The following is a 24564-nucleotide window of genomic DNA, read 5'->3' on the forward strand; positions in this document are numbered from 1 at the left end:
TGAAGACTAATGAATTGTGTCTAAGTGCTAGAAACAGGAGAAATCGATTCAGAGAAAAGTTGGCTGTGTACAGCCAAAAGGCTGTTCGGTCTGGGGCACCGGACTGTCCGGTGGTGCACCGGACAGTGTCCGGTGCGCCAGACTGACTCGGGAGAACTGGCCGCTCTCGGGAATTCACCGGCGACGTACGGCTATAATTCACCGGACTGTCCGGTGTACACCGGACTATTCGGTGAGCCGACGGTCGGCCGGGCTAACGGTCGGCCGCGCGATCTGCGCGGGACACGTGGCCGAGCCAACGACTAGAAGGGGGCACCGGACTGTCCGGTGTGCACCGGACATGTCTGGTGCGCCAACGGCTCCAAGTCTGCCAACGGTCGGCTGCGTCTGTTAAGGAAAGAAATCTGGCACCGGACAGTGTCCGGTGTGCACCGGACTGTCCGGTGCACCAGTCGACAGAAGGCAAGATCAGCCTTCTAGATTTGCTCTCAACGGCTCCTAGCTGCCTTGGGGCTATAAAAGGGACCCCTAGGCGCATGGAGGAATACACCAAGCATTCCTACAACATTCCTAAGCACCAAGACATCGATTCCGCGCATTTGGTTCATTGTGATAGCATCTAGAGCTCTTGTTGAGTTGTGAACTCATTGAGTGGTGTTGCGAGCTCTTGTTGCGACTTGTGTGCGTGCTGTTGCTCTGATTTTGAGTCTTGTGTGCGTTGCTAGTTCCTCCCTTACTCCGTATTTCTTTGTGAATCTCAAGTGTAAGGGCGAGAGGCTCCAAGTTGTGGAGATTCCTCGCAAACGGGATATTGAAAGACAAAGCAAAACACCGTGGTATTCAAGTTGGTCTTTGGACCGCTTGAGAGGGGTTGATTGCAACCCTCGTCCGTTGGGACGCCACAACTTGGAGTAGGCAAGCGTTGGTCTTGGCCGAACCACGGGATAAACCACTGTGTCATCTCTGTGTTTGATCTCTTGTGGTATTGTGTTTTGTTGAAACTCCTCTCTAGCCACTTGGCAATTATTGTGCTAACACTTAACAAGTTTTTGTGGCTATAAGTTTAAGTTTCACAGGATCACCTATTCACCCCCCTCTAGGTGCTCTCACTTAGTCAACGCTTTCTGTTGCCAGGTGGTGGACAATCTCTGATCATCGAGATGGGTTAAGCTCTGATGATCGGTCTTGATGATGAATTCACCATGCTGTAAATAGGGACGCCATTGTTCTATCGCAAAGAGAATAGCTAAACACTCTTTTTCATAGGTAGATAAACCCAGATTCTTTGGACCCAGTGCTCGACTGATAAATGCCACTGGATGTCCGTCCTGCTGTAAGACAGCACCAACTCCTCCCCCACTTGCATCTGTTTCAATGGTAAAAGGCTTGGCAAAATTAGGTATAGCTAATACTGGAGTCTGTGTTAAGGCTGTTTTTAGAGCTCGAAATGATTGGTCTGCCAATTCAGTCCAAGCAAATATATTGTCTTTTTTCAGCAGGCTGGTGAGAGGTTTGCTAATAATTCCAAAATGTGCCACGAACTTCCTATAATACCCAACCATGCCTAAGAAACTTCGAACTTCTTTAACTGAGGTAGGGGTAGGCCATTGTGAAATTACTGTCACCTTCTTAGGATCGGTTGATATGCCTTCAACACTAATCACATGTCCAAGAAATTCCAGCCTCTTCTGGGCAAACAAACATTTCGACTGTTTCAGATGTAATTGATGTTGTTGGAGCAGTTCCAAGACTTGTTTCAAATGCCTTACATGATCTTCCAGGGTAGCACTGTACACCAGGACGTCATCCAGAAATACGACAACACACCTCCGTAGTAATGGAGCAAGTAGCTGATTCATAAAATTTTGAAATGTGGCTGGGGCTCCTGTTAGTCCAAAGGGCATAACCTTATATTCAAAATGCCCGTGGTGCGTTTGAAACACAGTTTTGTATTCATCACCCTCCTTGATGCGTATCTGGTGATAACCCGAACGATGATCCAGTTTGGTGAAAATAGATGCTCCCGTCAACTCATCAATTATCTCATCAAAGATAGGCAGTGGATACCTATTTTTGACAGTGTGGGCATTTAACTTCCTGTAATCAACACATAAACGCCACTCACCATCTTTTTTTAACTAACAGGATGGGTGATAGTCGCCTAGAGGGGGGGTGAATAGGGCGAAACTGAAATTTACAAAGTTAATCACAACTACAAGCCGGGTTAGCGTTAGAAATATAATCGAGTCCGCGAGAGAGGGGCAAAACAAATCGCAAGCAAGTAAGAAGTGTGACACGCGGATTTGTTTTACCGAGGTTCGGTTCTTGCAAACCTACTCCCCGTTGAGGAGGCCACAAAGGCCGGGTCTCTTTCAACCCTTCCCTCTCTCAAACGGTCCCTCGGACCGAGTGAGCTTTCTCTTCTCAATCAAACGGGAACAAACTTCCCCACAAGGACCACCACACAATTGGTGTCTCTTGCCTTGATTACAATTGAGTTGAACGTAAGAAAGATTGAAAGAAAGCACGATTGCAAAAACCAAGCGACAAGAGCGACAAATAACACACGGATCACTTTCTCTCTCAAGTCACTAATCACTAATGATCTCTTTTCTCAATTGTGAAACTTGGAGAGATGGAGGTTTTGAATGTGTCTTGGAATGGATTGCTAGCTCTTGTATTGAATGTTGAAGGTTGGAATGCTTGGATGAAGTGAATGGAGGTGGTTGGGGTTGTATTTATAGCCACCAACCACTTCCTAGCCGTTGCTCCATTCTGCTGAGCGCGGACGGTCCGCCCGCCTGGTCTGGACGGTCCGCCCTTGTATATCAACGGCTGAAAACGCAACGGTCAGCAGTAACGGCTATATCAACGGCTATATCGCATTTAATGCGTCGTCAAATGTCAGATAAAGCCAGTCGCGGACGGTCCGCCCGCCTGGCCCGGACGGTCCACGAGGCCGCTATAATTCATTTCTCCGAACCCGTCACCTTCGGGTTTTCGGTTTCTCACCTACCGGACGGTCCGCGCGAGGGCTCGGACGGTCCTTGCTTTCCTCCGGACGGTCCGTAGTGGAGACTTGTATTTTTGCATTGGTTCTGTCCGAAGGGTATCCTGGTGTCGCGGACGGTCCGCCGTAGGGGCCCGGACGGTCCGCGCTTGGCCTGTTTTTCCAAAAAGCTTCTCCTGTCCGGAATAATCTACGGTATTCCGGACAGTCGATTAAGTATAGTTATAGATGAACCTTTGGCACCTGTAGAACATATAATCTAGAGCAAACTAGTTAGTCCAATTGTTTGTGTTGGGCGATTCAACCACCAAAATTAATTAGGGACTATGTGTAAGCCTAATTCCCTTTCAATCTCCCCCTTTTTGGTGATTGATGCCAACACAAGCCAAAGCAAATATAGAAGTGCATAATTGAACTAGTTGGCATAACGTAAGTGCAAAGGTTGCTTGGAATTGAGCTAATATAAATACCCATAGAGTATACATGGATTGTTTCTTTATTTTTTAACATTTTGGACTACGCTTGCACCATAAGTTTTGTTTTTGCAAATTCTTTTGTAAAACCTTTTCAATGTTCTTTTGCAAATAGTCAAAGGTAAATGAATAAGATTTTGCAAAGCATTTTCAAGATTTGAAATTTTCTCCCCCTGTTTCAAATGCTTTTCCTTTGACTAAACAAAACTCCCCCTAAATGAGATCCTCCTCTTAGTGTTCAAGAGGGTTTTGATATATCAATTTGAAATACTACTTTCTCCCCCTTTTGAACACAATAGGATACCAATTGAAAATACTCTTTGAAAAACTAAGTTTTTGAAATTAGTGGTGGTGCGGTCCTTTTGCTTTGGGCTCATACTCTCTCCCCCTTTGGCATGAATCGCCAAAAACGGAATCATTAGAGCCCTCGAGATACATTCTCCTTCTTTGGTCAAAACAAATGAGTGAAGATTATACCAAAGATGGAGTCCTTTTGCTTGGAGTGACGACGAAAGATGAGTTACGTAGTGGAAGCCTTTGTCTTCGCCGAAGACTCCAAATTACCTTTCAATACACCTATGACTTGGTTTGAAATAGACTTGAAAACACATTAGTCATAGCATATGAAAGAGACATGATCAAAGGTATATAAATGAGCTATATGTGCAAGTCAACAAAAGAAATTCCTAGAATCAAGAATATTTAGCTCATGCCTAAGTTTATTAAAAGTTTGTTCATCAAGAGGCTTGGTAAAGATATCGGCTAATTGATCTTTAGTATTAATGTAAGAAATCTCGATATCTCCCTTTTGTTGGTGATCCCTAAGAAAATGATACCGAATGGCTATGTGTTTAGTGCGGCTATGCTCGACGGGATTATCCGCCATCTTGATTGCACTCTCATTATCACATAGCAAAGGGACTTTGGTTAATTTGTAACCGTAGTCCCGCAGGGTTTGCCTCATCCAAAGCAATTGCGCGCAACAATGACCTGCGGCAATGTACTCGGCTTCGGCGGTGGAAAGAGCGACCGAATTTTGCTTCTTTGAAGCCCAAGACACCAAGGATCTTCCCAAGAACTGGCAAGTCCCCGATGTGCTCTTCCTATTGATTTTGCACCCCGCCCAATCGGCATCCGAATAACCAATTAGATCAAAAGTGGATCCCCTAGGATACCAAAGCCCAAACTTAGGAGTATAAGCCAAATATCTCAAGATTCGTTTTACGGCCGTAAGGTGAGCTTCCTTAGGGTCGGCTTGGAATCTTGCACACATGCATACGGAAAGCATAATATCCGGTCGAGATGCACATAAATAGAGTAAGGAACCTATCATCGACCGGTATACCTTTTGATCCACGGACTTACCTCCCGTGTCGAGGTCGAGATGCCCATTAGTTCCCATGGGTGTCTTGATGGGTTTGGCATCCTTCATTCCAAACTTGCTTAGAATATCTTGAGTGTACTTCGTTTGGCTAATGAAGGTGCCCTCTTGGAGTTGCTTCACTTGGAATCCTAAGAAGTACTTCAACTCCCCCATCATAGACATCTCGAATTTCTGTGTCATGATCCTACTAAACTCTTCACATGTAGATTCGTTAGTAGACCCAAATATAATATCATCAACATAAATTTGGCATACAAACAAATCATTCTCAAGTGTTTTGGTAAAGAGCGTAGGATCGGCCTTTCCGACTTTGAATCCATTTGCAATAAGAAAATCTCTAAGGCATTCATACCATGCTCTTGGGGCTTGCTTGAGCCCATAAAGCGCCTTAGAGAGCTTATAGACATGGTTAGGATACTCACTGTCTTCAAAGCCGGGAGGTTGCTCAACATAGACCTCTTCCTTGATTGGTCCATTGAGGAAGGCACTTTTCACGTCCATTTGATAAAGCTTAAAGCCATGGTAAGTAGCATAGGCCAATAATATACGAATTGACTCAAGCCTAGCTACGGGTGCATAGGTTTCACCGAAATCCAAACCTTCGACTTGGGAGTATCCCTTGGCCACAAGTCGAGCTTTGTTCCTTGTCACCACGCCATGCTCATCTTGCTTGTTGCGGAAGACCCATTTGGTTCCTACAACATTTTGATTAGGACGTGGAACTAAATGCCATACCTCATTCCTAGTGAAGTTGTTGAGCTCCTCTTGCATCGCCACCACCCAATCCGAATCTTGTAGTGCTTCCTCTACCCTGTGTGGCTCAATAGAGGAAACAAACGAGTAATGTTCACAAAAATGTGCAACACGAGATCTAGTGGTTACCCCCTTATGAATGTCGCCGAGGATGGTGTCGACGGGGTGATCTCGTTGGATTGCTTGGTGGACTCTTGGGTGTGGCGGTCTTTGTTCCTCATCCTCCTTGTCTTCCTCATTTGCATCTCCCCCTTGATCAATGCCGTCATCTTGAGGTGGCTCATTTGCTTGATCTTCTATTTCATCAATTTGAGCTTCATCCTCATTTTGTGTTGGTGGAGATGCTTGCGTGGAGGAGGACGGTTGATCTTGTGCATTTGGAGGCTCTTCGGATTCCTTAGGACACACATCCCCAATGGACATGTTCCTTAGCGCGATGCACGGAGCCTCTTCAATACCTATCTCATCAAGATCAACTTGCTCTACTTGAGAGCCATTAGTCTCATCAAACACAACGTCACAAGAAACTTCAACTTGTCCAGTGGACTTGTTAAAGACTCTATATGCCCTTGTGTTTGAATCATATCCTAGTAAAAAGCCTTCTACAGTCTTAGGAGCAAATTTAGATTTTCTACCTCTCTTAACAAGAATAAAACATTTGCTACCAAAGACTCTAAAATATGAAATATTGGGCTTTTTACCGGTTAAGAGTTCGTATGATGTCTTCTTGAGGATTCGGTGTAGATACAACCGGTTGATGGCGTAGCAGGCGGTGTTGACCGCCTCGGCCCAAAACCGATCCGAAGTCTTGTACTCATCAAGCATGGTTCTTGCCATGTCCAGTAGAGTTCGATTCTTCCTCTCCACTACACCATTTTGTTGTGGCGTGTAGGGAGAAGAAAACTCATGCTTGATGCCCTCCTCCTCAAGGAAGCTTTCAATTTGAGAGTTCTTGAACTCCGTCCCGTTATCGCTTCTTATTTTCTTAATCCTTAAGCCGAACTCATTTTGAGCTCGTCTCAAGAATCCCTTTAAGGTCTCTTGGGTTTGAGATTTTTCCTGCAAAAAGAACACCCAAGTGAAGCGAGAATAATCATCCACTATTACAAGACAATACTTACTCCCGCCGATGCTTATGTAAGCAATCGGGCCGAATAGATCCATGTGGAGTAGCTCAAGCGGCCTGTCGGTCGTCATGATGTTCTTGTGTGGATGATGGGCTCCAACTTGCTTTCCTGCCTGGCATGCGCTACAAATCCTGTCTTTCTCAAAATGAACATTGGTTAGTCCTAAAATGTGCTCTCCCTTTAGAAGCTTATGAAGATTCTTCATTCCAACATGGGCTAGTCGGCGGTGCCAGAGCCAACCCATGTTAGTCTTAGCAATTAAGCATGTGTCGAGTTCAGCTCTATTAAAATCTACTAAGTATAGCTGACCCTCCAACACACCCTTAAATGCTATTGAATCATCACTTCTTCTAAAGACAGTGACACCTATATCAGTGAAAAGACAGTTGTAACCCATTTTGCATAATTGAGATACAGAAAGCAAATGGTAGTCTAATGAATCTACAAGAAAAACATTGGAAATAGAATGGTCAGGAGATATAGCAATTTTACCAAGACCTTTGACCAAACCTTGATTTCCATCCCCGAATGTAATAGCTCGTTGGGGGTCTTGGTTTTTCTCATAGGAGGAGAACATCTTCTTCTCCCCTGTCATGTGGTTTGTGCACCCGCTGTCGATAATCCAACTTGAGCCCCCGGATGCATAAACCTACAAAACAAGTTTAGTTCTTGACTTTAGGTACCCAAATGGTTTTGGGTCCTTTGGCATTAGACACAAGAACTTTGGGTACCCAAACACAAGTCTTTGACCCCTTGTGCTTGCCCCCAACATATTTGGCAACTACTTTGCCGGATTTGTTAGTTAAAACATATGATGCATCAAAAGTTTTGAATGAAATGTCATGATCATTTGATGCATTAGGAATTCTCTTCTTAGGCAACTTAGCACGGGTTGGTTGCCTAGAACTAGATGTCTCACCCTTATACATAAAAGCATGGTTAGGGCCAGAGTGAGACTTCCTAGAATGAATTCTCCTAATTTTGTCCTCGGGATAACCGACAGGGTACAAAATGTAACCCTCGTTATCCTGAGGCATGGGAGCCTTGCCCTTAACAAAGTTGGACAGTTTCTTAGGAGGGGCATTAAGTTTGACATTGTCTCCCCTTTGGAAGCCAATGCCATCCTTGATGCCAGGGCGTCTCCCATTATAAAGCATGCTACGAGCAAATTTAAATTTTTCATTCTCTAAGTTATGCTCGACAATTTTAGCATCTAATTTTGCTATGTGATCATTTTGTTGTTTAATTAAAGACATGTGATCATGAATAGCATTAATATCAACATCTCTACATCTAGTACAAATGGAAACATGCTCAATACTAGATATAGAAGGTTTGCATGAATTAAGTTCAACAATCTTAGCACGCAAGATATCATTATTATCTCTAAGATTGGAAATTGTAACATTGCAAACATCTAGTTCTTTAGCCTTAGCAATTAAATTTTCATTTTCTACTCTAAGGCTAGCAAGAGAAATGTTCAATTCTTCAATCTTAGCAACCAAATCATCATTATCATTTCTAGGATTGGGAATTGAAACATTACAAACATGTGAATCAACCTTAGCATTTAAACTAGCATTTTCGTTTCTAAGGGTGGTGATAGTGTCATGGCAAGTACTTAGCTCACTAGATAGTTTCTCACATTTTTCTACCTCTAGAGCATAAGCATTTTTAACCTTAACATGTTTTTTATTTTCCTTGATTAGGAAGTCCTCTTGGGAGTCCAAGAGGTCATCCTTTTCATGGATGGCACTAATTAGCTCATTTAGTTTTTCCTTTTGTTCCATGTTAAGGTTGGCAAAAAGAACGCGCAAGTTATCCTCCTCATCACTAGCATAATCATCACTAGAAGACTCATATTTAGTGGAGGATTTGGATTTAACCTTCTTCCTTTTGCCGTCCTTTGCCATGAGGCACTTGTGGCCGACGTTGGGGAAGAGAAGTCCCTTGGTGACGGCGATGTTGGCGGCGTCCTCGTCAGAGGAGGAGTCGGTGGAGCTCTCGTCGGAGTCCCATTCTCGGCAAACATGGGCATCGCCACCCTTCTTCTTGTAGTACCTCTTCTTTTCTCTCCTCTTGCCCTTCTTGTCGTTATCCCTGTCACTGTCACTTGATAATGGACATTTAGCAATAAAGTGACCGGGCTTACCCCACTTGTAGGAAAATTTCTTGGAACGGGATTTGTAATCCTTCCCCTTCCGTTGCTTGAGGATTTGGCGAAAGCTTTTGATGATTAAAGCCATCTCCTCATTGTCGAGCTTGGAGGCGTCAATTGGTTGTCTACTTGGTGTAGACTCCTCCTTCTTCTCCTCCGTCGCCTTAAATGCCACCGGTTGTGCTTCGGACGTGGAGGGTTCATCAAGCTCGTTGATTTTCTTGGAGCCTTCGATCATGCACTCAAAACTTACAAAATTCCCGATTACTTCCTCGGGGGTCATTAGTGTATACCTTGGATTGCCACGGATTAATTGAACTTGAGTAGGGTTAAGGAAAATAAGAGATCTTAGAATAACCTTAACCACCTCGTGGTCATCCCACTTTTTGCTCCCGAGGTTGCGCACTTGGTTTACCAAGGTCTTTAGCCGGTTGTACATGTTTTGTGGCTCTTCTCCTTTGCGAAGCCGGAAGCGACCGAGCTCCCCCTCGATCGTTTCCCACTTGGTGATCTTTGTGAGCTCATCTCCTTCGTGAGCGGTTTTGAGCACATCCCAAACCTCCTTGGCGCTCTTCAACCCTTGAACTTTGTTATACTCCTCTCTACTTAAAGAGGCGAGGAGTATTGTTGTTGCCTGAGAGTTGAAGTGCTCGATTTGGGCCACCTCATCCTCATCATAGTCTTCATCCCCTACGGATGGCACCTGTGCACCAAACTCAACAACATTCCATATACTTTTGTGGAGTGAGGTTAGATGAAATCGCATTAAATCACTCCACCTAGCATAATCTTCACCATCAAAAGTTGGTGGTTTGCCTAATGGGACGGAAAGTAAAGGTGTATGTTTGGAAATGCGAGGGTAGCGTAGGGGGATCTTACTATACTTCTTGCGCTCTTGGCGCTTAGAAGTGACGGAAGCCGCGTCGGAGCCGGAGGTGGATGGCGATGAAGAATCGGTCTCGTAGTAGACCACTTTCCTCATCCTCTTTTTCTTGTCCCCACTCCGGCGTGTCTTGTGAGAAGAAGATTTCTCCTTCTTCTCCTTGTGGTGTGAAGAAGACTTCTTCTCCTTCCCTTTGGAGGAGTTCTTCTTCTCCTTCCTTTTGGTGCGGGACTCTTCCGACGAAGTGCTCCCATGGCTTGTAGTGGGCTTTTCGCCGGTCTCCATCTCCTTCTTGGCGTGATCTCCCGACATCACTTCGAGCGGTTAGGCTCTAATGAAGCACCGGGCTTTGATACCAATTGATAGTCGCCTAGAGGGGGGGGGGGGTGAATAGGGCGAAACTGAAATTTACAAAGTTAATCACAACTACAAGCCGGGTTAGCGTTAGAAATATAATCGAGTCCGCGAGAGAGGGGCAAAACAAATCGCAAGCAAGTAAGAAGTGTGACACGCGGATTTGTTTTACCGAGGTTCGGTTCTTGCAAACCTACTCCCCGTTGAGGAGGCCACAAAGGCCGGGTCTCTTTCAACCCTTCCCTCTCTCAAACGGTCCCTCGGACCGAGTGAGCTTTCTCTTCTCAATCAAACGGGAACAAACTTCCCCACAAGGACCACCACACAATTGGTGTCTCTTGCCTTGATTACAATTGAGTTGAACGTAAGAAAGATTGAAAGAAAGCACGATTGCAAAAACCAAGCGACAAGAGCGACAAATAACACACGGATCACTTTCTCTCTCAAGTCACTAATCACTAATGATCTCTTTTCTCAATTGTGAAACTTGGAAAGATGGAGGTTTTGAATGTGTCTTGGAATGGATTGCTAGCTCTTGTATTGAATGTTGAAGGTTGGAATGCTTGGATGAAGTGAATGGAGGTGGTTGGGGTTGTATTTATAGCCACCAACCACTTCCTAGCCGTTGCTCCATTCTGCTGAGCGCGGACGGTCCGCCCGCCTGGTCCGGACGGTCTGCCCCTGTAGATCAACGGCTGAAAACGCAACGGTCAGCAGTAACGGCTATATCAACGGCTATATCGCATTTAATGCGTCGTCAGATGTCAGATGAAGCCAGTCGTGGACGGTCCGCCCGCCTGGCCCGGACGGTCCGCGAGGCCGCTATAATTCATTTCTCCGAACCCGTCACCTTCGGGTTTTTCGGTTTCTCACCTACCGAACGGTCCGCGCCTGAGGCCGGACGGTCCGCGCGAGGGCTCGGACGGTCCTTGCTTTCCTCCGGATGGTCCATAGTGGAGACTTGTATTTTTGCATTGGTTCTGTCCGAAGGGTATCCTGGTGTCGCGGACGATCCGCCGTAGGGGCCCGGACGGTCCGCGCTTGGCCTGTTTTTCCAAAAAGCTTCTCCTGTCCGGAATAATCTACGGTATTCCGGACAGTCGATTAAGTATAGTTATAGATGAACCTTTGGCACCTGTAGAACATATAATCTAGAGCAAACTAGTTAGTCCAATTGTTTGTGTTGGGCGATTCAACCACCAAAATTAATTAGGGACTATGTGTAAGCCTAATTCCCTTTCAATGGGTGATGCAAAAGGACTAGAGCTTTGTTGAATTACTCCACTAGATAACATTTCCCGAACTTGCTTTTCAATTTCATCTTTCTGTTGTGGAGTATATCTATAAGGTCTCAACCGAAATGGTTGGGCACCAGGTAGTAAATCAATGGCATGGTCCACTGGTCTTCGAGGAGGTAAACCTTCAGGTTTCAAGAAAAGGTGCTGATATTGATCGATCAACTGTTGTATTGGTTTCGGCACCAGTTCAGCAGTAACTTCACCCTTTTCCACGTTCTTCAGTATCAACAACTGCTCTACTGCTTCCTGCTTGATCATAGAGTCCAACTGACCACACTTGAGACTGTAACATGTCTGAATTCTGGGCTGCACCCCTTGCAACTGGACCTTTCTCTGTCCATACTCAAATTCCAACCACTTTTCTGCCCAGTGTACAGACATTGGACTATGACGTTCCAACCAATCCATGCCCAGTATGATATCATAACCCCCCAGAGGAATTATTTTAAAATGCGTAGAGAAAGTCAGACCTCCACATAGCCATTTGCAATCCGGAACAAAGTATTTGCTCAATAGAACTCTTCCATCTGCCACCCTTATTTTCAGTGGTTTGCTGAGCAATTGCACTTCTGGCATGATTCCCATGAGATGACTTCCAAGAAAACTGGCAGTGCTGCCCGAATCCACCAGCACTAAAACTTGTTGACAATGCACTGAAGCCCACAATCGAATAGTCTGAATACCTTCACTGCCATCAACTGCAGCCGTAGATATTGCATGAATGCTATCTGGACTCTGCTCAATACCACCTCCATTGTTTTCTTCAGTTCCTTCAGCAATATCTTCCTCTTTTGTGGCCAGCTCCCACATCTCCTCCACCACATGTAATGGAACAGCGGTGGAACAACGGTGTGAATGACTCCAGCGCTCCCCACACTTGAAACACAGACCCTTAGCCCTTCGATATGCCCTCAGAGTTGATAGTTTGCTATCTTCTCCCTTGTTCTGATGCTGTTGCTGACTTCTACGCTCTTCTGTTGCTCCACTGACTCGAGTCACAGGAAATGGGGGTAAAGGCAATGGCATTGGTGTAGACTTCGTCTGTGTTCGAGAAAAATTGCTGAAGTCTGATCGCTTGATCTCCCGGTGTCTCGTGTGCTGCAGCACGTCCTCCTGCAACATTGCCAAAGAGCAAGCAGTATCCAAATCGGGTGGGCGTTGAATGATTACAACAGTTTTAATTTCGTCTTTCAACCCATCCACAAATCTCGCAGTTATCATGGTTGAAGTCAAGTTGTTTTCATGAGCTAACAACTGATGCATGAGTTGATCAAAATTCTCTACATATTCAGCTACTGAACTAGTCTGATGGATATGGTAGAATTGACGAATGAGTAGGTTATGCTGATCTCTACCAAATCTAGCACTAAGAGCTGCACACAATGTTTCCCACCCCATTTCTCTAATTCTACCTTCCATGGATTGAACCCAGAAAACAGCAGATCCCTCAAAATACATGGTAGCTAATTTCACCCATCTTTCCACAGGTACCGCGTAAAACTCAAAATAAGTTTCACACCTGTGCTTCCACAGTTTAGGGTTGGTTCCATCAAACACCGGAAAGTTCATGTTAGGCATAGGTGGTCCAGACATTTGAGACCATTCGGCCATCGAATTTCTCCCCATCGAACCCCAATCGAAGAAATTAGACATGTGTTCCGGGGGAATTTTCATACCTTCGACCGGAGCGGGTGTCCGGAAATTATCCGTAACAACACCCGGTCTCCGGTGATTTTCAGCAAAGCGTTGGCGAAGTTGCCCGTGCGTCGCTTCAGTCGACGGGATCTCCCGTTGAACAGAGATCGACGCACCATCAGTTGCTGGAATTCCTTCCCGATGCGCTTCGGTTGCCACCCCTTTCCCAAATTGATCAATCTTAGCTTGGATTGTCTTCAGGGCTTCTGCAACTTCCGACACCTTCGTCTCGACCTCTGGCCGCCATCGGCGAAGTTCACCTTGCTCCTTCATCAACCCTTTGATCGTTGCTTCAACCGTCACCATGGATGCTTGCATTACCTCCATGCGCCGGTGTGTTTCCTTGTTACCCTCCTCGATCTTAGCCAACAGTTGCGCCATCAGATCCTCCACCTGCGACGGCGCCATGGCTTGAGGCCTGGTGAAGTAGCCGTGCGAGTGCTCCAGTCTCAGCTCCGAATACCAAATGTTAGAACCCCGATGAGCAGATGAGTTGAGCACCGCTCCCGGCGCTCGACTTCCTCTCACGAAGATTTCTGGAGTATGGTATAGTTGGAGTTCGTACACGACGGCACGCCGCCAATCTGCCGGACGCAGCCGGTTCCAGGGTTCCTTGTTCGATGTCCTCCCTCTTTCCACGTCTCCCTTATTTACATCCCATTACAAGACCACATGGGCCTGAATCACTTAACCCACTCCTGCCCTGTGAACTTGTTGTTGGGCCGTGGTGTTCTCTTACTTCTTCGCAGCCCACCATCAGTCTTTGCGCTCTTCCCTTTTTCTGCTACCGCTGTCTTCTCTTCCTCCTCCTCTTGATCAGTTGTTGCAGGGTTGCTGACAGTAAACGACGATGAATGGTTACAGCCGTGATCTGAGAAAACCGAAGCCTGTCATTGTTTGTGTAGGGAATTTTTTCTTCTCACTGTGTAAGGGGAAATCTGTGAACGGCATGGGCATTGTACTGTGCCGTAGTATCTGTAAACGCTGTGATCCATTACTGTCTGTCCGACGCAATCAAACAGGAAGCAGCGGTATCCATTAATGATGTGAATTGATTATTACATGCCGAAAAGCCCCAACCAAACAGCACTAATGAACGTGCTCGTTGCTTACCCCACTGATGGACAGAGCCAGAGGTCACCCACCCACCCCACCAACGCGGGGCGCACACAGACCCAGACATATCACTCACAACAGTACAACACAAGCCACCCACTTCGCCTGGGTTCTGGCCTTCTGGGTGGCTGGTTCTTCCTTCCCGCTTCCCTCGTCAACCAAATCAACCGACTCGCCAGGTCTCCTCCGGATCGCCACGCGCCGCGCACCACCCGCCCGCCTCCCCGAATCTCTCGAGCCCGCGCGCAGGCCTCGATCGCGGCGGACCCCGATGCCCCGCCTCCCGGCCAATCCGGCGGCGGCGACGGAGGAGACATGAGCCGGCCGGGACTCGCCGGACCTGCCAGTCATGGACGCCACCGCGCGCCCGGCCATCGTCATCGACAACGGCACAGGGTAACCCCGACCCCTCTCGCCCACTCGCTGCCGCCGGCCTCGGGGCCACTGGTGCCAGTACTGCTCTATCGCCGAGCGTTCCCCTCGAGAGCGCGCGGTTGCCTCCTGAAATGGGGGCCCGTGGCTTGGTTTGTCGTGGGACATTCTCGTTGTGCAGTTTGGAGGTACTGATTGGGTTAGGACTGCTCCATATGTAACTCTAGATCGCCGGTTAGGATCGGGAGACACCGAGACAGTACCCAAGCCAAGCTGCCCGTTCTGCTCTTCTGGGCTGTGCTGTTGCGCGGTCAGGGTATAAACCCGTGCAGGTGCAGTGAAGGGTAAGAGCTGGTGATTGTTTTTTATTTACCTCCGTTCGTTGCAAGTTATGACGAGTCGTTCCAACTTCACCGGAGAGTCAAAGCCAAAATGACGGAGAGGGATACAAAGATTCGTGACACCAAATAGGTATACTATAAAAAATACAATTAATAAAGAACTTAATGATAATTATTTGGTATCATAACTGTTACTGTTTTATTACATGAATTTGACCAAACTTGAGATACTTTCACTTTCTGAAAAAATCGGAATGACTTATAATTTGGGATGGAAAGTGTAAGGTCGTGAGGACTGTTATAATGGTAACCTTTTATTTTAATTGAGACTGCTCCTCAGCTTCTCGCCAAGTAAAATGTGAAATTATATGTCTCCGTCCTGCCTGTGCTGTACTTTATGGTGCATATAGTATCCTCAACTCAAGGCAGATTCCATGGTAACTTTTCCTCTTGTACTCTCAGCTTCCAGCATTTTAGGTTGTAATAAGACATACGCCTTGAATGCTGGGTTTATCAACTTCCCAGACATTGTTGTCACATTATTCCACATCTGTTTATGAACAACTAACAAAGTATAGACTCACAAGAACAGATCTAAAGGTAATAATGGCCACAGATGAATCTTCTTATAGGATGTCAACAATTTTCATTCTGAATTGCTTTGATTTCTCTGCAATTGCCGAACTATGTCACTCTGTGTCTTTTTTTTCTTGATAGTATAGCACCGAGGAGCCGTCTTTCACCAGTTTATCCTTACAATATTTTTATACTCTTATGTTTAGGTATAGCAAACTTGGATTTTCTGGGAACTCAGAGCCGTCTTTCACCCTCCCTACTGTCGTAGCAGCAAATGAATCTTTTCTAGACCAGACAGAGCTGTTGAGTAGTGCAAACTGGATAGCGCAGTATAATGCAGGCATCATGGCTGATCTTGACTTTTTTATTGGAGACGAGGCTCTATCGCGGTTTAGATCTAGTGGGCTGTACACTTTAAGAAGTCCAATCCGTCATGGTCAGGTATGTAGATACTTTTCCTTTTAGTATTGTTGTCCTTCGTTTGCGTTTCTACCTCCACATGCTTTTTTTTCTCGAAAGCGCAAGAGGCATGCACATCATTTCATTAAGAAGAGAGAGAAAAAAGATTCAAAATGGATCAATACAGGGAGACACAAAAAGCTCCCATTACTGCAGCCTAAAACAAAGAAACAAAAAGACATCCATGAGGAAAAAACCCGGAACTACTCTGATCTAAAGATCTGGGATTGGGGATGTTAGGAGATCTAGGTTTTTAGCCCCTCCTAACACCCACAGATCCCTCTCCTCCTCGGTCCTCTTGATGGCTACATTAAGACAGAGAGACAAACCGTCAAAGACACATGCAGTTCGATGGTTCCGCAAGATCCAGAGGCCGAGTCTGATAAGCGAGTTTAGCCCTTTTCTGGCTATACCATGCAGCTGATCACTGCATCTTTTCCACCAGAGCATGATATTCTCTTTATGCACTTGAGGAGTGAAATCCTGAAGGTTAACCTGTCCCAGCAGCCTAAACTAGTAGCTTCTTGCAAACACACAACTCACAAGGAGACGGTCAATGGTTTCTGTTTCCTGGTCACAAAGAGGACACTGATCTGAGTGATCCAGCCCCCTCCTTTGAAGTCTATCAGCTATGCAACACCTCTGAAGCGCCACAAGCCATAAGGAAAATTTGCATTTTGGGGGGACCAGGAATGCCAAACCCTGTCTCAGTGCTCAAAGTATGTTGATCCAATGAAGAGACTTTTGTAGGCTACTTTAGCATAATATTTTCCATTATGAGCAAAACTGAATATGTGTTTGTCCTCCCTTTGTGGATTTATGTTTACTATGAGAATTGCATCCCAGAGATCAAGAAAATCAGCAAGGACTTCCACTGTGAGAGCTCATTTGATGTCTGTCGGTACCCTGAATCAGGGGTACCCCTTACTACAGCATTAAAGTGTAATACTCAAAATTGTATACAAGGAATATATAGTGATTTCTTCATTTTATGTGCCTCATTTGCATCATAAGAAAAGAGCCCACACACCATTTAGAGATTAAGTCAAACAAATGATAAAAAAATGCATCATGCTGGAGTTTATATGTTTGTGCATTAAAAATAATTCTAATGATAATAAGCTAATAATAACTAGAAATTGGATTAAACCCTAAATTGAAAATTAGGGTTTGAAGGTAAGAAGAGAAATGATATGAAAAATATAAATAATATAAATATATTTCTAAAATTTGTATTTTTCATTCCATAATATGATTTGATAACAAATTTGCACAAGGTTTGAAACTAAATTCACATTCAAATTTAAACCTAGAAGAAAAGAGAAAGGAAAATGAATAAATAAAAAGAAAAAGATAAAACTTCAGATGGGCCAGCAACTACCCCATTCCGGCCCAGCTAGCACTTTCCTCTCCCCACAGCCCACACTTCCGCCTACTGACCGGGTGGGCCCGCTTCGTCAGGCGCCTTCGCGCACGGACCGCGCTCGACCATTCTCTCGCCCGCGCTCCTTCTCACTGCCGGGGCGCCAGCCAGCTTGCGCACTCAATGCCGGGTGGGGCCCACCTGTCGGGTCCTCTTCCCCGTTGAACCGGAAGCCGCCTGGGTGCTGGGTTGTTGAGAATCTGCCTGAACTCCGGACCGACCGCCGCCAGACCAGGGGATCCCGCCGCCGGAGTTCTCGGGCGGGTTCGTTGCAGTCGCCGCTAAGCCCACGCGTCATCACCGGCCTCTCCGATCCGTGCGCTGGGGCGAAACAGATTTGCCGCCATTGCCGCAGCTCCGCCGGTGCCTGCGAACGACCCAACCGCCTCTCCGCAGTAATAAAATAGGGGCCAGCCGTCTGCGCATCCATACCGCTATCGTTGGACGCCATCGCCAGCCAAGGGTCTTGCCAGTGAGAGAGAGACGTAGAGCGCCACCATTACCGCGAAGCTCGCCGTGAGCAGGGGGATCGGGATTTGGGGTTGACCACCGCCGCGGTACTCCTCTCCGGCGTTACTTCTCGGGGCCCGATTACTCACCTGGTTGCGCCGCTGAATCGGGAGAAAGATCTCCGAAGCATCGCGACTGGGATTAGCTTCTGTGGCCGCGGGAACTCCTCACCGGGTCTCCTCCCAGTGTCCGCGCCGCCCCGTGCCGTGGTGCGAGACGTCGTCACTGTAAACAAAGGTAATTGACCTCCCCTCTTGCCCAGTATCGTCTCTGCCGTGCGTAAGAACCTGCTGTAGGGGTAGTGGGGGTTCGGTTGGGCCATTCACCGTGCACCGGCGAGTGCGCCGCCGTGCGTTCTGAGCGCGCCGCCATGGCTCGGCGGTGGGTAGGGGATGGGTCTTCGGACCCTTGGATTTTGACCAACGGCCACGATTAGGCAGTAGGCGTACCTCTTCACGTGATCGATCCGGACCATTGATCCAGTGGAGAACGGCTGCGATTAGAAGTTAGCGTACCCCTTCGCCACATTGGTCGGGAACCGTTGATCTCGAATCTAACGGTAGTGGTTAGATCTGGTTTCATAAACTCTGGGTCGTCGGATCCCGATCCGGCGGCTGGTAATGCATACCGGTTCGGGGATAAGCGATCTAATCTGAGCCCTCGATATCTGATCGTGCGGCTCAAAATGACCCGTACCCCTTCGGCTGGGATTTTATGCAAAGGAGCCCCCGCAAAATCCCATAACCAACCCGCCATCCGCGCAGTGAGAATATGAGTCTTGGAGAAATATACAAATTAGCCCCTGCACTTCTTTGATTTTGGCGCGCAGTCCAGAGGTAGATAAAAATAGAGAAATGATTAGGGAAATTGATTTTTAGTATAAAAATAATTCCAGAAACTTGTATAATTCATATTTAATTCATCTTAGGTCCGAATTAATTTATTCCACTTGCTATAAATTCATAATAATATTGTTTATCATCCGGTAATTTTATTATGAAACAAAGGTATAATTTATGTGCTCAATTTCTTTCTTGTCCAACACTTAAATCTTTATAAAATCATAACTTCATAACCGTAACTCCGAATTTAGTGATTCTTGTTCCTACGATCTCGTAGCAGCGCGTAGATTATTATTACGCAGTTTGTTCTCATGTTTGGTGTGATGTTAATTTTGTCTATACCATGTTTGTTTGTATTGCTACGACTAGCAGTGAGGTCACGAGGACCTGAAGATCACCCTGGTAACTGGAATCTCAAGTCTCAGGCAAGTTGTGCCCTTGATCACTTCTTCTTACCTATTCATGTTCTGATTAATCATAATGATCTGCATAGGTTAATTTTGATGGGACCCAATAGGTCACCCTAGATTGTTTATCCTGAATACCTTGTTTACCCCTGAATCACTTGGGTAGTTCTGCTACTGCTTTATATGGTTTTGGGTTAATATTTCATTATATCTATGTTCCAATTATGTTGTTATTTTATTTATGTTCATGATAAGATCATTAAATGTTAATTGGAACATAGAGCTTAACTTGAGAAACACATGCCACCACAAGGGTTTATGGACGCCCTTGGCTGATTAATTAGGAAAGCTAGTGGAGGACTACCTTACCCGAAAGGGGCAAGGGCAGTAGGGGAGTGGTCAGTGTAGGGAGGCCCTCAGGAGGATTTTGCTGCGATGGCGGTCCTGCAAGGGATTCCTGCATTGGAGCTTCCTATAAACTGTAGCGGGTTTTCTGAAGCTAGTGGAACTTTGTAAAGGCCTCGTAGTGTTACCCTGCCTCGCCTCCTCGGTAGAGGTGTATGGGAAGTCGCGATCCCTTGGCAGATGGGTAACATGACTTGTGGGTAAAGGGTACCACCTCTGCAGAGTGTAAAACTGGTATACTAGCCGAGCTCACGGTCATGAGCAGCTCAGGACTCTCTGATGATTAAATTATGGAACTTAAACTCAATTTGTCATATGCATTGCATCGCAGGTGAGGTTGTTACTTTTGTTCTACTACTTAATTGGGTTGGTATTTACTTATACTTAGTAATTGCTAATAAAATTTTGACCAACTTTAAAAGCAATGCTCAGCTCTAACCATCCTCTTTGGTAAACCTTACACTTCACGTGAGCTCTCACCTTTGGCGAGTTCATGCACATTATTCCCCACAACTTGCTGAGCGATGAACGTTTGTGAGCTCACTCTTGCTGTCTCACACCCCCCCCACAGGTCAAGAACAGGTACCGCAGGATGAGGCGCGTGGAGGATGCTGCGATGAGTTCGTGAGAGGTCTAGGTCGTCGTCTCCCAGTCAACTTTGGGTTGCTGGACCGTTGTCTCCTTATAATGTAATTATTTATTTTGTATAGAACTCCTGTTATGTAGTAAAGATGTGACATTCGATCCTGTGCCATGATTCATCGTATGTGTGAGACTTGGTCCCAGCACACCTGGTGATTATGTTTACGCCCGGGCTTTGGACCCCTAAAACCCGGGTGTTACAGAAGTGGTATCAGAGCAATGTTGACTGTAGGACGAAACCTAGATAGAACTGGACAACCAATACTTACTTACCTTTACTACTCTGATTCTTCTCTAAACTTTTCTTAACCTTTCTCATCTATTTCCGCTTTACTCTGATTATTCTTACCATTTCTTTCTAAAAGACAAATGTGGATTTCACACTTTGAAATTCCGTACCTAAAGTGACCTTTAGGAATAGGAGACCTACTCTTAGGAACAAAACAAAACTATTTTTGTAGGTATTTATGTGCTTCAATGTTTGTTCTTATGATACTTGTCTGATTTGGATCTTTGATTGAGTGTGATGAGTTGTGGAGTAATGTCCACAATCACATCTGCATATACATATAGAAAAAAAAACGGTTATAAAAATATCTAAATGAACTAGGTTATCCCTCATCAAAGAATCTAGCCTAGCAAAATCCATCTTATCTTGAAAAAGTCTATCCTACACTCATAGATCTATCTTATCCTAAAAAAAATAGATTCTCATCTTATCTTGAAAAGATTTATCTTATCCTAATAGATCTATCTGACCTCAAAAGATTCTACCTTATCCTTATGGATTCATCTTACCCCAATAAGCATATTTATCCCACGCTAGTGTAACAACCATGATCTAGCCTAAAATAAATAAGATCTTATCTAGTCAAACTAGTCACACCAATCTAACCTAGATCTGATCTAATCTAAAGTGACTTATCAAACATGTTAGATAATACTGATGAAATAGATTAGACTCTACTCCTATAGAACAGGTCTTAACTTAGTTCACCCTGCACTAAATTAAGAAGGATAGATCGACTTGGCCATATGCAGCTACCTTAACCATCCAATAGTTGCATAACCCCACAATTTTAACCTAGCAAGAGATTCTAATCTACCTACACCATACAATCCATCCTACTCACATATGTCCTAGCCATATGTCCTTAACTCGGATGACAACTCCAAGAAATAAAGGCCAAAGAAGACCAACCATGTCAAAGAAGGATAAGCATCAACTCAAGACTTCAAAGATCAAGTTGAATCGCCATCGGAATCAAGATCCACAGTTCAGGATGAAGTCTTTCCTTATTATACTCTTCCCTGCCACAACCTATTATCTATACTTGCCATAATCGTACCTCATCTGACCTAATAGATGGCTAGACGTATATGTCTATATTTTCCAAATCATCTACTAGCTACTATAAAAAAAACATGAAACAAAACTTTTGATTCCTAAACCAAGCTGGTTGCATCCCTTTTCTTCAAATCTCGAGGACGAGATTATTTTTATGGGGGGTAGGATTTGTAATACTCAAAATTGTATACAAGGAATATATAGTGATTTCTTCATTTTATGTGCCTCATTTGCATCATAAGAAAAGAGCCCACACACCATTTAGAGATTAAGTCAAACAAATGATAAAAAAATGCATCATGCTGGAGTTTATATGTTTGTGCATTAAAAATAATTCTAATGATAATAAGCTAATAATAACTAGAAATTGGATTAAACCCTAAATTGAAAATTAGGGTTTGAAGGTAAGAAGAGAAATGATATGAAAAATATAAATAATATAAATATATTTCTAAAATTTGTATTTTTCATTCCATAATATGATTTGATAACAAATTTGCACAAGGTTTGAAACTAAATTCACATTCAAATTTAAACCTAGAAGAAAAGAGAAAGGAAAATGAATAAATAAAAAGAAAAAGATAAAACTTCAGATGGGCCAGCAACTACCCCATTCCGGCCCAGCTAGCACTTTCCTCTCCCCACAGCCCACACTTCCGCCTACTGACCGGGTGGGCCCGCTTCGTCAGGCGCCTTCGCGCACGGACCGCGCTCGACCATTCTCTCGCCCGCGCTCCTTCTCACTGCCGGGGCGCCAGCCAGCTTGCGCACTCAATGCCGGGTGGGGCCCACCTGTCGGGTCCTCTTCCCCGTTGAACCGGAAGCCGCCTGGGTGCTGGGTTGTTGAGAATCTGCCTGAACTCCGGACCGACCGCCGCCAGACCAGGGGATCCCGCCGCCGGAGTTCTCGGGCGGGTTCGTTGCAGTCGCCGCTAAGCCCACGCGTCATCACCGGCCTCTCCGATCCGTGCGCTGGGGCGAAACAGATTTGCCCCCATTGCCGCAGCTCCGCCGGTGCCTGCGAACGACCCAACCGCCTCCCCGCAGTAATAAAATAGGGGCCAGCCGTCTGCGCATCCATACCGCTATCGTTGGACGCCATCGCCAGCCAAGGGTCTTGCCAGTGAGAGAGAGACGTAGAGCGCCACCATTACCGCGAAGCTCGCCGTGAGCAGGGGGATTGGGATTTGGGGTTGACCACCGCCGCGGTACTCCTCTCCGGCGTTACTTCTCGGGGCCCGATTACTCACCTGGTTGCGCCGCTGAATCGGGAGAAAGATCTCCGAAGCATCGCGACCGGGATTAGCTTCTGTGGCCGCGGGAACTCCTCACCGGGTCTCCTCCCAGCGTCCGCGCCGCCCCGTGCCGTGGTGCGAGACGTCGTCACTGTAAACAAAGGTAATTGACCTCCCCTCTTGCCCAGTATCGTCTCTGCCGTGCGTAAGAACCTGCTGTAGGGGTAGTGGGGGTTCGGGTGGGCCATTCACCGTGCACCGGCGAGTGCGCCGCCGTGCGTTTTGAGCGCGCCGCCATGGCTCGGCGGTGGGTAGGGGATGGGTCTTCGGACCCTTGGATTTTGACCAACGGCCACGATTAGGCAGTAGGCGTACCTCTTCACGTGATCGATCCGGACCATTGATCCAGTGGAGAACGGCTGCGATTAGAAGTTAGCGTACCCCTTCGCCACATTGGTCGGGAACCGTTGATCTCGAATCTAACGGTAGTGGTTAGATCTGGTTTCATAAACTCTGGGTCGTCGGATCCCGATCCGGCGGCTGGTAATGCATACCGGTTCGGGGATAAGCGATCTAATCTGAGCCCTCGATATCTGATCGTGCGGCTCAAAATGACCCGTACCCCTTCGGCTGGGATTTTATGCAAAGGAGCCCCCGCAAAATCCCATAACCAACCCGCCATCCGCGCAGTGAGAATATGAGTCTTGGAGAAATATACAAATTAGCCCCTGCACTTCTTTGATTTTGGCGCGCAGTCCAGAGGTAGATAAAAATAGAGAAATGATTAGGGAAATTGATTTTTAGTATAAAAATAATTCCAGAAACTTGTATAATTCATATTTAATTCATCTTAGGTCCGAATTAATTTATTCCACTTGCTATAAATTCATAATAATATTGTTTATCATCCGGTAATTTTATTATGAAACAAAGGTATAATTTATGTGCTCAATTTCTTTCTTGTCCAACACTTAAATCTTTATAAAATCATAACTTCATAACCGTAACTCCGAATTTAGTGATTCTTGTTCCTACGATCTCGTAGCAGCGCGTAGATTATTATTACGCAGTTTGTTCTCATGTTTGGTGTGATGTTAATTTTGTCTATACCATGTTTGTTTGTATTGCTACGACTAGCAGTGAGGTCACGAGGACCTGAAGATCACCCTGGTAACTGGAATCTCAAGTCTCAGGCAAGTTGTGCCCTTGATCACTTCTTCTTACCTATTCATGTTCTGATTAATCATAATGATCTGCATAGGTTAATTTTGATGGGACCCAATAGGTCACCCTAGATTGTTTATCCTGAATACCTTGTTTACCCCTGAATCACTTGGGTAGTTCTGCTACTGCTTTATATGGTTTTGGGTTAATATTTCATTATATCTATGTTCCAATTATGTTGTTATTTTATTTATGTTCATGATAAGATCATTAAATGTTAATTGGAACATAGAGCTTAACTTGAGAAACACGTGCCACCACAAGGGTTTATGGACGCCCTTGGCTGATTAATTAGGAAAGCTAGTGGAGGACTACCTTACCCGAAAGGGGCAAGGGCAGTAGGGGAGTGGTCAGTGTAGGGAGGCCCTCGGGAGGATTTTGCTGCGATGGCGGTCCTGCAAGGGATTCCTGCATTGGAGCTTCCTATAAACTGTAGCGGGTTTTCTGAAGCTAGTGGAACTTTGTAAAGGCCTCGTAGTGTTACCCTGCCTCGCCTCCTCGGTAGAGGTGTATGGGAAGTCGCGATCCC

At 45.6% G+C, this 24564-nt stretch overlaps 1 protein-coding gene across 5 annotated transcripts in view; it reads left to right on the forward strand.

Moving 5' to 3' along the window:
* The first annotated feature begins 14228 nt into the window (after positions 1–14228).
* Positions 14229–24564, forward strand: part of LOC100192466 (uncharacterized) — a 38875-nt gene continuing 28539 nt past the window's right edge. The window contains 3 exon segments of one of the 5 annotated variants that reach the window (NM_001137686.1): positions 14366–14647; positions 15747–15981; positions 19147–19199. Coding sequence is in view for 3 of the 5 variants with exons in the window: in XM_008678250.4 (XP_008676472.1) it covers positions 14601–14647; positions 15747–15981 (282 nt within the window). In the remaining 2 variants the exon portion in view is untranslated. 5 annotated transcript variants of the gene reach the window in all.

The sequence above is a fragment of the Zea mays genome, chromosome 4 (genome assembly GCF_902167145.1).
Source record: "Zea mays cultivar B73 chromosome 4, Zm-B73-REFERENCE-NAM-5.0, whole genome shotgun sequence".
NCBI classification, from domain to species: Eukaryota; Viridiplantae; Streptophyta; class Magnoliopsida; order Poales; family Poaceae; genus Zea; species Zea mays.